The sequence below is a fragment of the Nanorana parkeri genome, unplaced genomic scaffold, assembly GCF_000935625.1.
Source record: "Nanorana parkeri isolate BGI_ZX_2015 unplaced genomic scaffold, ASM93562v1 scaffold959, whole genome shotgun sequence".
In the NCBI taxonomy this organism is placed as follows: Eukaryota; Metazoa; Chordata; class Amphibia; order Anura; family Dicroglossidae; genus Nanorana; species Nanorana parkeri.
The window spans coordinates 529057-543304 of record NW_017307227.1 but is presented as its reverse complement, the minus strand read 5'-3'; the positions used below and the strand labels follow the sequence as shown (position 1 = coordinate 543304).

Here is a 14248-nt window from a genome sequence, read left to right as displayed (position 1 = left end):
TATATATATATACACACATACACACACACACACACACTTGTAATCAATCAAAATGATTTAACCCCCTGAATAGAATCCCTCACAAGAGCACACATCTGCAAAGCAGCTGTTGTCTCAAGCACACCTGATGCAACTAATCAAGTGCTTCATTAGTTGTACCAGGCGTGCTTGAGCTACAACACATGAAATACCTGAACTGGCTAGGGGTTTGTTGAGTGTCACATTTGACTGCATGTTGTTAGAAATATGGGAAAGTCAAAAGAATGGTCAAAAAAAAGTTAAGAGATTGTCGCCCTTCACAAACAATAAATAGGATACAAAAAGATAGCAAAGGCACTGAATGTTCTGATAAAAACCGTTGGAAGCATAGTTCACAAGTTTAATGTTAAAAGAACAGCGATTACACTCCCTGGATGGGGCAAAAAAGGAGGCTATCAACGGCTGCAGCCAGATTTCTGAAAAGGCAGGTTGAGAAAAACCCTCAAGTAATTACAAAAGACCTGCAGCAAGACTTGGTGGCAAGACCCTATGGATCAGAGGTATGTTTGGAGGAAGAAGAACGAATCATACACTGAAAAGAACACTCTGCCTACAGTTAGGCATGGTGGTGGTTGGGTGATGCTCTGGGGCTGCTTTGGCACTAGAAACCTAGAGCATGTGGAAGGCAGGATGGTTTCACTGAAGTATCAGGAAATCCTAGGGAGAAAACATCATACCATCTGTGGGGTAGCTGAAGCTTAGGAATCATTTTACCTTCCAATAGGACAATAATCCTAAGCATACCTAAAATTTCACCAAGGCTGGGTTGCAGAAGAAGTCCTGGAAGATTCTACAGTAGCCATCACAGTCACCTGACTTGAATCCCATGGAAATTCCTTGGGGGATTTGAAGAAGGCAGTTGCAGCACACAAACCTTAGACTATTAGTGAACTGGAGGCCATTGCTCATTTGCAATGGGCTTAGATTACTCAGGAACACTGCCTGAAGCTGGTGTCTGCCTATGCATCTCGTTTGCAGCAGATCATAACCGCAAAAGGGTGCTCTACTAAGTCCTAGAGATGCTTGCCATGAAGGGGTTGAATAATTCTGAGACTGCAGTTGAATTTGGGGAACATACTTGAAACATTCATTGTGTTGATCTATTTCAATTGCTTTTCTTTGATTTGTTAATTGCACACAGCTGAAAGTCTGTAAATTGTGCCAATAAAGCAATCTTGATTTGCAATAGGGGGTGAAAAATTTTGATTACAAATGTAAAATACACACACACACGTTCATCCCTAAGCCCCAAGTAAATTCTGATACTTATGGATTCAGAGTACACAGACAATTCCCCCTGCTTCCTACAATTACAGCACTCAGCCCCTGGGCTACCTATTGTCATAAGCATTATCATCTGGGTGGTGGGCTTAGACTTGAGGGTCAGTAGTTGTATAGGATTTTCCAGGGAGGGTCCAGCAGAAGATCAGTCAGCACAATGAAAGGCAGGACAGGCAACATATGGTACTTGATTTACAAATGCAAATAATTGCAAATGCACTAGTTGGGCTTCTTTGGCTAAAATGCAAAGTCACTTTAAGCTTTAAAGTTAAACTTTTTGGTACATCTAGTAGGTAAATACCCCCTTTCATTCACTAATTTAGTATAATACCTAACACTCAACTGACTTACCCTTCCCACCAATGTCCTCTCCCAGCATCCATCCAGTCACCACTGTGAAAACCAGTGCAAGAGAGTTGCACACTGGGACAGCCAAGGACAGCTCTATAAAAAGGCAGACATAAGAATGGATAAATCATTACAGGAAACTTGTCATGAGGATAAATTTGGAGATTGTCATTGTTCACCTCCTTCTCAAAAAAAAGAAGTTGCTTAGCTACTATGGCTTCAATAATATTGAGTAATTGACCCCAAAAAGTTCTGACTATACTTGCTGTGTACTTGTTTTGGTTCAATAACGGAAGCCTAATAAAAGGAGGTATTAAAATATGGAAACTATTTTTAAATCTCAAGATTTCCCTAAAAATGAAACCTCAATTACTGTACAACTGTCAGATTTTTGTCTTTCAAACAGGCTAGAAAACTTTTGTCTAATTGGATGAAAATTGACATGCTCGAATGAAAATCTGTTTTTTCGATCGATGAAAATCAGTCAGGTCGTGGTGCTGATGAGTGTTATTTGCGAACTACATTTGGTCTGTGCATGATGGGCTAGTTGTAAGAAAATTGAAAGAGGGTGAGATGTCTGGACAACAAGAGCTGTACAAAGGTTGTTAAGTGTATGGCCACCTTAAGACTCTGGTCAAGAAAACCATTTTGTGGTGCCTAGGGGGGATGGTGTGCTTTTAATCACCCATGCTGCCCCTCCCCCCCAATGAGATGCTGCCTCATTATGGGGACACCCCTGGCTTTACTGATAAACTTATTAGAATTTAATGTTAGCAACAGTGGCACAATCTGTGATAAAATGGGACATGAGAAGAGGGAATTTGATGAAGAGCATCTCATTATGGATGACAGTACCATCATTCTCCTAATAAAGAAAAATATTAATCTCCCCTGGAAAAGTTTTAATGGTTCAGTTCTTCATCAGTTTGCCGCAACAATGCTATCAATGTTTGGCTCTACACATAAAGTGGCTTGCAAAAATACCCCCCCCCCCTTGGCCTTTTATTCTATTTTATACCACCTGGAGTTAAAATTGATTTGGGGGGTGGGGTTATCATTTGATTTACACAACATGCCTACCACTTTGAAGATGCAAAAAATGTTTGTATTGTGATACAAACAAGAAAAAACAGACCAAAAACTTGAGCATGCATTACTATTCATGCGCGCCACCGGGCATTAGGGTTTTTTTATTTTTTTTATTTACAGGGCTTTGATACGTATAATCTCTGAGTAGAATACAGTATTCTCCCCAGGGATACTTTTGTAACAGTCAGCTAGCAGTTTACAAAACACAGTGAACTGCTGCCGGCTCTGTGACGGTCATGGCTCTGCGATCACAGCGATCAGCTCTCTCTGTGATCATAGGACTGTGACCACCTAATCTTCTGTGGATGGTCTGCCTCAGACCCTGAGGGAGTGATCAACAGCAGTAACTCAATGAGCGCTGGTCCCTTTACGTACCAGCGCTCATTTTACAGAATGGCGGGATTATCCCGTCACCGGTCGTTAACAAACTGAAGGATGGTGATGGGGTAATCCCTTCATCAGTCGGGGAGGGGTTATAGCAGGGTTAGCCAAACTTCGGCCCTCTAGCTCTGGCCATGCATCTGCCTCTGGAAGTCATGTCTGTCACTGTCAAGAGTCTTGAAATGCTTTATGGGCCTTGTAGTTCGACAAAAGCTGAAGAGACAGAGTTTGCCTATCCCTGCTGTAAAGCAACTAAACACATACTTTAACAGTACAGATTTAAAAATAAGAACATACCTGTTGATGCCAATGTAAGATAAAAAAACACTGAGCCACTTTGGTTAAGAAGAAAGGGTATAATGTACTGAAAAATAAAAAAAAAGGAACACCAGGATCAATTCTCTTAACTGCAATGTACAAGTTATTTGCCAAAACAATTTTCATGTGGCTGATAGAACTCATTTTACCTGTTTGTTTGTTTTTTAAAGGGGGTGATGTTTTTCCGTGTCCCTGCCAAGCACCCTAAAAATGTTAGTCTAAAAGGTGCCCATACACTGCTCGATTCTCGTACGAGAATCGGGCGAAATCCCGCGATCGTACGAGAATCGAGCAGTGTGAACTAAGACGTGCGACCGTTTCTACTGTACGGTCGCACGTCTTTTGTCGAGCCAACATGTTCGAAAACCCGCCGAGAATCGTACGATTCTCGGCGGGTTTCTAGCCTGCTCGCCCGATAGCTGCGGAACGGGCCGGTGTGCGCACGCGCACACTGCCCGTTCTGCATTGCCGTCATCGGAAGCCCGCCCCTTAGCGGGGCGGGCTTTCGATGATCGCAAGTACGATCTGCCCGTCCAAGGTGGGCAGATCGTACGGGCTTTCAAGAAGCATACGACCATCGCAAGACAAAAGTCTTGCGATGGTCGTAAGGTGTATGGGCACCTTTAAAGTTGTGTTCACAGCCACATGCCTCAATTGACACTTTGCAGCTGGTGGGGCTGGGGTGGACTGAATGCCATCTACTGCAAACTGCAGCTGTCTGTTTTCTAATATGGAGGCTCTGCATTTGCTTGAATATCTTTTAGTAATAAGACAACAGAGATCAAGGAAATCCTCTAATCAACATCCCTTTTTCAAACATTTTACGTCTAAACTTTTGTGAGTAGAAGGGTTAGAACCCTTGCCATATTTTTACTATCTAAGGCAGCGTTTAGAGACATTTCCCCTTACTTTGTGTGGCTGATTATATTTTGCACAGTAGAGCTGGGACTAACCAGTTGGCAAGCTTGAACATGTATTGCGATACAGGCGAAACAAGAATACCTATTTTTATGCAAAAGTTTGCAAGAAATATGTAAGAGTATACACTAGTGTGCAAAAGGTTCATTTAGAATCTTCAGTGCCAACATGTCATCCCACCCTTCTTGCGCCTGTTATAGAGTAAATGTAAGCTATTTGGATTTAGCACAGACATTTCTCCAGTTCTGATTGATAGTGCAGGTCAGTTACCAGACCGGGGTCTGTAGCTCTCCCCCAAGTGTGTCTGTTTGTCCCATACTGGCACTATTTATTCTATTCACTTCCTGTCTGGTAATGCCATTGTCAACAGACCAGGAAGTGAGGTTAAATCTCTCTAATGGAGCCCTAGATAGCAATAAAAATTATACAAGGGTTGGATTTCTTCCCCACGCCATCTAAAACAAAAAAATAATAATTTGGCTTGACATACGCTTTAAATATGGATTAACGCGATCTACCAAGAACAACAGTGTAATAGCCCATCTTAATAAACTGTGCCAATCAGTAGGTAGGCATTCGCACTACACAGATGTTGGTAAATCCTAGATTGAACCTGTCACTTTACTCATTCAGGGCACAGGTTCTTTTTTAAGCCAACCCTGCACTCCTCCTCCAACCTGTTCCCTGCTGCAGCCTTAAAATAAAAGCCCTGTGTAAGCTCATCTGGCACATTTGAGAGTGTTGGTACCCAGTTGTACTATCGTTTCTTCCACCAACCCCTATGTCACTACTCTTTACTGCAGTGACCAGGGGCCAGTGGATGAAACCACAGAACATAACAGAGGTTCATGCAGGATTCGGCAGTGCAAGCAGTAGGATAGGTAAGTATTCACTTGGGGGTCTCCTGTAATGATATGGAGGTCAGCAGGGTGAATCAGCGAGATCTGTGGTGAGGTGCATGGCAGTATAGGCATGCCTTGCCTTGGAAAGTTTATTATAGCAACGGGTTGTTTTAAAAGAAGGGCACAAATGTATAATGTGTCGTCCTTTCCATTACCACCATCAGACAATGTTGGTCACTGGCAATTGATTATTGTCATTACAATTTATTGCATATAAATTATTGTTTAGGTCGGCTTTAATTCTCCCCCCCCAGTGTATAATGTGCAAACTACCAGAAATGTATAGTTATGTTATAGCTTTGTTCTACAGTAATCTGCAGTCTGCCGAGACCATAGTGTGCAAGAGGCGTTTAACTACATGTACAACAACTTCTCTTAGATATTTAAGAATGTGTAATAAAACCCTGCAGGAAATACATAGCCCTCTGTTTGTAAAACCAGTGCTGTCTTTAAGTAGTCCCCAGCCTCCTTTTCCAGGTAGCTTCATCTGCCCACAGCCAATGTCATTCAGAAGTCCACACATGTGCAGTACAAACTAGTATAATGCCTATTCATTTTGATAATTGAGGAGAGAGTTGTCACTCCAGTGCAATGTAGATTACTTTCCCAGCATCTCCATGATGCCGGGACTGAAACTTTAGAGGGCATGCACTTTTTTTACTCCTTAAAAAATAAAAATAAAAGAAGAGGCTGTTTTCCACAATTGCTGGGACTGCATTATGCGAAACTTAAAGTGACACTAAACTCGGGAGTTAAATCCTAAAAATGCATTAAGTAACCTAATAACAAAAATGTATCTTATTTGTGTGTCACTCGGCTGTAGATCCTCAAATCATCTCCGAATTGGTGCCGACACTGTCCTTCCTACTGGAGGGGGGCTACTTTTGTTCCCCCGTGGTCCCTGTGTGTGTTGTAATGTAACCACCACTCCAAGCTTACTCCTGTGATGGACTACAATCTCATGTTTAGTTTACTAAATTGTAATGAAGTTATAGTCCATCACGGGAGCGATGGCTACTTCAAAACACACACAGGGACCATGGGGAACAAAAGTAGCCACCCTCCAGAAGGAAGGACAGCAGTGGCGTAACTAGTGACCTCAGGGCACCGATGCAAGAATCCATGAAGGGCCCCCCAAGGAGAAACAAATTAGATTTTTTTTTTTAAACAAAATTTAGACATTTAGACAAGGAAAAAAAAAAACACTCTCCCCCTTCATGTCCCCAGCTTTCCGCTCCCGGACCCCATGTCACCTTCCTTCATACTTCCAGCTGCGTCTCCCCCTACGTGTCCGCAGCAGCTCTATTCGGCACTGGGTAGCAGTTCTGTGTGATGAGGGGGCGGGGATTACACCGCTCCCACTCATTGGCTGCTGCCTGGCTGGATGATGCTTCATGCTGCGCCCGGAAAAAGGTGAGGGGAGCAGCGTGAAGCATGTAGGGCCCAGGACAGGAGCAAGAGGTCCTGGGACTGGTAATCAGCGGTCACCAGGGGCCCCTTCCTCCTGTCCTGGGCCCCCTCCAAGTGACGGAACTCCAGGGCCAGGTCGCGACCCCTGCGACCCTGGTAGTTCCACCACTGAAGGACAGTTTCAGCATGAATTCAGAGATGATTTGAGGCTTTACAGCCAAGTGATACACAAATAGTTAGGGTACATTAATGCATTTTTACAATTTAACACCTGTTTAATATCACTTTAATGTCTATCCCTGGGGAAAGAAAAAAACCTCCACTTGTAGTGGGGCTACCCTGATACTTGTTAATGTTTAGAGTAGCTGTGTTAAGGGCCATTACCTACCTGATCTCCGCTTCCCTGGCAGTTGGTGCTCACCTCTCTCCCATACACTCCAGCTTGTAGAATCTCCCTTGGCACCCTCACATATAATGCAGGGTTATGGACCATACCTTCTACATGATGATGTCAGCGGACCTCTGACCGCCAGAGCGGAGGGGGAGAAGAGGCCACAGGTGCTGGTGTTACAACCTATGTCAGCAGGGATCAGATAAGTAACAGGCCTTAACCCGGCTACCCTAGACATACACGAGCAGCCCCACTCAAGGGGAGTTTTTTCCCCCCCAGAGATAGACATTTAAACTTTCAAAGAGGGCTTACATTTTATTCAAAGTGCCTTTAGTTCCATTTTAAGATCTACAATTAGCTTTCCCAGACTCTGACGCAAGCCTCACTGTCTTCAGCATTTTTGCTTGGAATACAGTATAGAGTAGATAGAACCAACAAGCAGTAAGACAGAAAAAAAATCTTTACAGATGTTCCTACCCTTCTCCTCCATAAATAAAACTAAAGAAAAGCTTGGGCTGGAATTTAGTAAAATAGCCCATGGGTATGGCCGGTAGGAAGAGCTTGTCCTATCTCTCTCACCCTGTAATTGGAGATAAGGAACTTGGCCTCACACAGCAGTCTCCACACTTTGCTTTCTTCTTTCACTCTCTCTACCCCCTCTGCTCCCTTCCTCAGGAAAGGGTTAGTGACTCCCCACAATAATGCCACCAGGAGAAGAGAGCACAGGTCTACTACGGCTATAGACATGACAGCATGCTGCTGCTCCCACACAACCCCCCCTCTCTCCACTCCTCCAATACACCAGTCGCTGCGCTCTACACAAGCTTCCTGACTCCCAGCACTTCCGGTACCTAGAACCATAGAGAGCGGAGTTGCTAGACTTTACCGCTCCGACTTCCGCCTTCCTTCTGCACGCGCTGTTCCTGGCCGCAGCTGCTCTCACCATGGTGGGTAAAAGGGCTAGTGGGCTCCCTGTAATAGGCGGGTGTTAGCGGTATGGGCTCAGTGCGACTCACCATAGTTTGACCAACCATAGTTTGTTGTTACTCTGTAGCTGTAAGTCCTGTGATGGCTGACTATTGTCAGTGGACCTTTCAGTAGTGATGAGATGCTGCAGGCCAGCTCCCTTTATTTGTATCATGTCTAGTTTGTTTTACTAGGAGTCTGTTGATGTGGTCAAAGGTGACACACACAAACTCTCTAAGTGGAGTTCTTGCGATGTTTAGAGAAGTATTTATTCTTATTACTTATTTAGAAGTAGTAAAATAGAGGGATTTATTGATTAAATATATCTGATGTGGTAACTTATAGGAACCAAATTCTCTCTCCTGTAGTCAGATTTGTACAAACTGGATTCTGATTGTTCAGAATCATGTCAATTCCTCCCATACTCGCCTCCAGGATTTCTCTAGAGTCTCTCCCATCCTCTGGAACTCTTTACCCCAACCTGTCCGTCTATCTCCCACCTTGACTGCCTTTAAGCGATCCCTAAAGACTCATCTCTTCAGGGAAGCCTATCCCACCTTAACCTAACCACTGAACCATCACGTTCTCAAAAAGTCTTCCCCACACAGCTAACTCCTCATGTGTCACTTGCCCCTTCTCTTTTAGATTGTAAGCCCCAAGGTCAGGGCCCTCCTTACCATCTTGTCTTGAATTGTATTGTGATTGTAATGTCTTCCTTATATTGTAAAGCGCTGCGCAAACTGTTGGCACTATATAAATCCTGTATAATAATAATAATTAACCACTTGCTGACTGGGCTGTTTACACCCCCTTCCTGTCCAGGCCATTTTTAAATGTTCATCGCTGCGGTACTTTGACATTTATTCCATCATACAATGCTGTACAGAAAATAATTTTATACCATTATTTGGGGATAGATAGAGCTTTTTTTTTTTTAATGGTATATAATCACCACTGCGGTTTTTATTTTATTTATAAAAGCTTTTGCCGCTCATCAGTTTAGTGAATAATGGCTCTGGAATTATTGCTCTCACTTTGACATTCACGACGATATGTAACATGTGCAGCGCAATGGATGCAATCGTCGTTTTCGCACGTAGGCACACTTGATGCATGTGTATGTGGGGGCGGGAGACTTTAAATAACAAGCCCCCTATGTGATAGCCAATTTGCAGTGACAGGCCTCTAGATAGGCAGAGCCAGCTGTCACTCACGCAGCTGGGCGGATCCAGACATAATTGTCTGGATCCGCTTCAGCTGCGGCGTCTCAGTATATATACTGTGCTTAGGGTGACGGGAGGACGCTAGTTTGTGTCCTCCCGTTACCCTAAGGAGAACTATGGGGAAAAGCCCTAAACCCATAGTTCTCCTTTAAGCCTGGAATGAAGTGCTCCATCTAGTGGCTATAATGCAGTATTGCACTACACACATAGAACCTTAAAAGAAAGTATATCTAAAAAACATTTGTTTTTGTGTCAGAACGAATGTTCAGAAAGCTTTATAGGGCAAATGGCTCGTAGGGGTTATAAATAGACCCCTTGGCGTTATCCCAATTTGACTGCAAAAGTGGAAATGCACTTTAAAGCAGCAGTCTGTAAGGTTGCAAAGCCGAGCTTTTCATCAGTACACACACTGTCTGAAATGGTAAATACTGTGGGTAAAAAAGTGTGCATTAAGAGGACAACTCCCGTGAGTGTGAGTAAAGCAAATCCTGACTGCTGCATGCAGTAGGTTGGGAGTACACAATCAGTCTACATACACCATCCTGGAATTAAATAGTTCAGTGGTTATAATGCAGGGAACTGTTGCACTACCCAATTTGATCAGCATAGGTTCGATATGGAAATCCTTTTATGCCTTAACCAATTTTTATTTTAATATTTGAAATGTATAATTTATTAACCTTTTTTTTTTTTTTTTTAACCAGAGACCAATCCTGCTTCGGGCCCGTGAGGGTTAATGCAGGGAACTGTTGCACTACCCAATTTGATCAGCATAGGTTCGATATGGAAATCCTTTTATGCCTTAACCAATTTTTATTTTAATATTTGAAATGTATAATTTTTTAACCTTTTTTTTTTTTTTTAACCAGAGACCAATCCTGCTTCAGGGCCATGAGAGGTCTATTACTCAGATAAAGTACAATCGTGATGGCGACTTGCTGTTTACAGTTGCTAAAGACCCAGTAAGTATACAACTAGATTTACATGCTTAATTTTATTTCTAGGGGTCACCTGAGGAAGCCTTTTATATATTAGTATGAAGTGGAAGTTTACTGCTTCTAGCCCTCATGCTTTAAAGTGCCTGGTTATGCTATGTGGGTTCTTTATTGTCTTGGCCAATTCCAAGGGCTGATAAGAATGAAGTGCCATCCATATACAGTATGTGTTACTCTACAGCTGCTTATGGCACTAAGGAGCACAGGCATAGTAAAATATTGCATGCAACTTTATTTATGTTGAAATGTACAAATTCCCTGGATTATGAATTTTGAAAGAAATTAAATCAACTAAAATGTATGGAAAGTAATCTAGGAGGATCTGTTTCCCCATATTCTATTGGGAGGACGCAAGAAATGTCCTCTTGGGTGGGAATATTAGCTGAACTCCAGGCAAACAGCTTAGTACACAAATTGGATACAGATACAAGAGCTGTTTTACCTTTTAAATTGTTTTTTATTTCTGCCCATGCATTCCTGGGATTTACACTGCACAACATTTCATTAACACTTACAGGTCTCTTACCTGCCAGTCATAGGAGCTTATCTTTGTCACTCTGCTCTCTTCTATCAGCATTGTAGGATACGAGCACTGTAGCCGAACTTACTGGCTCTTTGTGCTGCTTCTTCCTCTCCTAACTCCAGATCAAATTCAGGTGCTTATACAGCTTTCATTTAAACAAAAAATACATTGGATAAAAATTAACAAATTGGAAAGTAAATGAAAAAAAGAGAAATCCCAACCAAATCAATATTTGGTGTGACACCTGTTGCCTTCAAAACAGCATCAATTTCTTCTGGGTGCACTTGTACACAGTTTTTGGAGGAACTCTGCAGGTAGGTTGTTCCAAACATCTTGGAGAACTAACCACAGATCTTCTGTGGATGTACACTGCCTCAAATCCTTCTGTCTCTTCATGTAATCCCAGACAGACTCCATGATATTGAGATCAGGACTCTGTGGGGGCCAAACCATCACTTCCAGGGCTCCTTGTTCTTCCTCACACTGAAGATAGTTCTTAATGACATTGGCTGTATGTTTGGGGTCATTGTCCTGCTGCAGAATACATTTGGGGCCAATCAATGCGCCTCACTAATGGTATGCATGATGGATAAGTATCTGCTTGTATTTCTCAGCATTGAGGACACCATTAATCTTGACCACATCTCCAACTCCATTGGCAGAATGCAGCCCCAGATTTGCAAGGAACCTCCACCATGCTTCACTGTTGCCTGTAGACACTCATTATTGTACTGCTCCCCAAGCCCTTTGCAAACAAACTGCCTCCTGCTACAGCCAAATATTTCAAATTTTGACTCATCAGTCCAGAGCACCTGCTTCCATTTTTCTACTCTCCAGTTCCTATGTTTTCATGCATAGTTGAGTCGCTTAGCCTTGTTACCATGTCTGAGGCACGGCTTTTTGGCCTCAAGGCCCGCTAAAAATGGCAGCTGGTGCTCTGGACTGATGAGTTAATTAATAAAAATAAACTATGAACACTTTTTTTATTTCTGAAAGCATTCTTTCTTGACAGCATTTTTCACACCTGCCTAAAACTTGCACAGTACTGTATATATGCTTTGAGCTCAGCTTTAAACAAGACCATGTACCTAATGGTTTGTGGAGAAATGAACTGGCCAGGGCATAAATCTGCATCTAAGGTCTATATTTACATGTTTTCTGATGAGTTTGATATGTGGTATCGGTTTTATTTGTAAAATAAAATTCTCTTTTAAAGAATGAAACTACTTGACACTTTTAGTAAATATTTATGGGTTTTCTTCTAGGTTGTAAATGCTTGGTATTCTGTGAATGGAGAACGACTTGGTACCTACAATGGGCACACAGGAGCAGTGTGGTGTGTTGATGTTGACTGTATCCTTTATAATACTGAAAGTCAATTGAACTGATTAGTGGGATAGGAATTGTTTCTGTGGCCAAAGAACATATAATACATGGTTGGTACACAAGAATTTCTTATTCATGCATACAGGTCCATTCCATTTCTAAAATAGTGTTTTCGTGACTTTAGTCCATCCTGTAACAGGATGCTATATATATAAATCCTTTGGCTGGTAAAACAGCTGCCATATACAGTATGTATTTCAATTGTGTACTTTGCTATTTGTCTAGAGTTCCACTTTAGTGTATTGGTTGGGAAATATTTGGCAGTCTAGGGCATAGTGTACAGTGCTGCCAAAGCAGGCTGTTGCACCTTACAGTGCCTATTGTACAGCTTCATTAATTTGCTGACTATGATGGCAGCCCAGGTTCACTACAAAACACTGAATTAAATGCTTATTTATAAATGGGATCATTGTATTTTTAAAAACCTTTTAAGGCTGGATTTGCATTTGCGGTAATGCATGTACGTTGGGGTTTTACGATGCCATTTATTTTGAATGACACCCCAACACCCCCCCACAACTCACCTATGTGCATCTGAAAAAAGATACAGGTATGTTTTTTTCATCTATTCTGGTGCATTGTCAGCCCATTCAGATACCACAGAACTTTAGAGCAGATAGATGTACAGTAAATGTGCCCTTGGTGGTCAGATGAAAAAAGTGCAACAGATTCCTCCATCTACGCTAAATTATGTGGATGAAGCAATCTCCCGCTGGGCCAAGCTTCAGTATCTTGCTAGTCGGTCCCAGTGGCTGTTAAAATATCTGAACAATCTGATTGGATGCAGGTATTGTTCAGGTATTTTGAGAGTCAGCGGGGCCGACCAGCAAGATACTGATGTTTGGCCCAGCGGGAGATTCCTCCATCCACCCAGTTTAGTGTAGATAGTCGCATTTTTCCATCTGACCATAGAAAACCTGCAGGTACTCTATAGGTGTATGGCCAGCTTTATGGTGAAGTGGACTTAACAAAAAGCCCCCTACTAAACGAGGGCAAAGCACATTAGAGACTTCTTAAACCAGAAGATATCTGCCTTAAAAAGGGGGACTGATCCTTGTTTTTGTGCACTTTTGATGCAAGTAAAAAGAGATACCTTCTCTTTTATGTACACGTAAACATAATTGTATTTCTTATTTCTGTAGTTTTCATTCAAAAAAATACCTGCTGATCCTGCGATGATACCTTTGGTATGGAGTCACTGCTCTGTCCCTTTCTCCCAATTGTGCTTCTGCATTGTCAACCTGTCGCATGCTCCGAAGACTGCATTGCTAATGCACATCGCACTGTTGTCCCATCAGAAAACCTGCTGCAGGAGATCATCAATGCAGCAAACACTGTAATTTAGCTAACTAAATGTCATTTAGTATGGCTAAAAAGCAATGAAGTGTGACTGATAAATTAGTTAACATTATATATACAGTGTAGTTCGTGATCATACTAGTATGTCTCCACACCTTTGCATCTATTATAATCTTTAATCGCATATTCAGGGGATTCACGTCACGTACTCTCTGGATCAGCAGATAACTCTTGCAGATTATGGGACTGTGAAACAGGTAAGTTCTTTAAGCATCTTATTGAGAATGTGTTATCTCTGGTAATTTTTTTTCCTATCTAGTATAATTGGCATATAAAGTTTTTCAGCATCGCTATATAATACTGTAACAGGAGTTGTAATTTTAGTCTACAATGTAATAAAGCAGTGCTAATGGATTGTAAATATATAAGGAGTGTCTGGGGCAAAAGCTAGTGCAGTCTTGTTGAGACAATTATGACCCTGTGATGAGATGGGTGAACAACAAGCTGCTGTGCTAACTGCTCCATTATACAATATATATGTTGATGTTGCAGTATTCATGAAACTGTATACCACCCACGGTGACACCACTAGTGCCAGGAATAATGCAGGTTGTTACTACAACAGTATATAGGACTGCAATGGAGTAAAAATGTTAAATATGCTTGACCTGCTGCTGCGTCTGTGTGTGTTTTGGGTGTAAGAGCACTCTATGAAGGAAGGATATATCTATCTATATATAGATAGATAGCTATCTATATCTATCTATCTATCTATCTAT

At 42.0% G+C, this 14248-nt stretch overlaps 3 protein-coding genes across 3 annotated transcripts in view; 1 reads left to right on the top strand and 2 right to left on the bottom strand.

Annotated features, from left to right (window-relative positions):
* Positions 1-7295, bottom strand: part of KHDRBS1 (KH RNA binding domain containing, signal transduction associated 1) — a 38537-nt gene extending 31242 nt beyond the window's left edge. The window contains exons 1-2 of the mRNA XM_018566561.1: positions 7285-7295; positions 3694-3705 (exon numbers count right to left, since the gene is read on the bottom strand). The gene's annotated coding sequence lies outside the window, so the exon portion shown is untranslated. The remainder of the gene's footprint in view (positions 1-3693; positions 3706-7284) is intronic.
* TMEM234 (transmembrane protein 234) overlaps positions 1-7826 on the bottom strand; it is a 9578-nt gene extending 1752 nt beyond the window's left edge. Inside the window, exons 1-3 of the mRNA XM_018566563.1 lie at positions 7657-7826; positions 3436-3502; positions 1672-1764 (exon numbers count right to left, since the gene is read on the bottom strand). Coding sequence (XP_018422065.1) covers positions 1672-1764; positions 3436-3502; positions 7657-7824 — 328 coding nt within the window. The 5' untranslated portion in view covers positions 7825-7826. The remainder of the gene's footprint in view (positions 1-1671; positions 1765-3435; positions 3503-7656) is intronic.
* A 124-nt stretch (positions 7827-7950) lies between these two features.
* EIF3I (eukaryotic translation initiation factor 3 subunit I) overlaps positions 7951-14248 on the top strand; it is a 14107-nt gene continuing 7809 nt past the window's right edge. The window contains exons 1-4 of the mRNA XM_018566547.1: positions 7951-8024; positions 10136-10228; positions 12050-12137; positions 13661-13726. Of these exons, the coding sequence (XP_018422049.1) occupies positions 8022-8024; positions 10136-10228; positions 12050-12137; positions 13661-13726 (250 nt within the window). The 5' untranslated portion in view covers positions 7951-8021. The remainder of the gene's footprint in view (positions 8025-10135; positions 10229-12049; positions 12138-13660; positions 13727-14248) is intronic.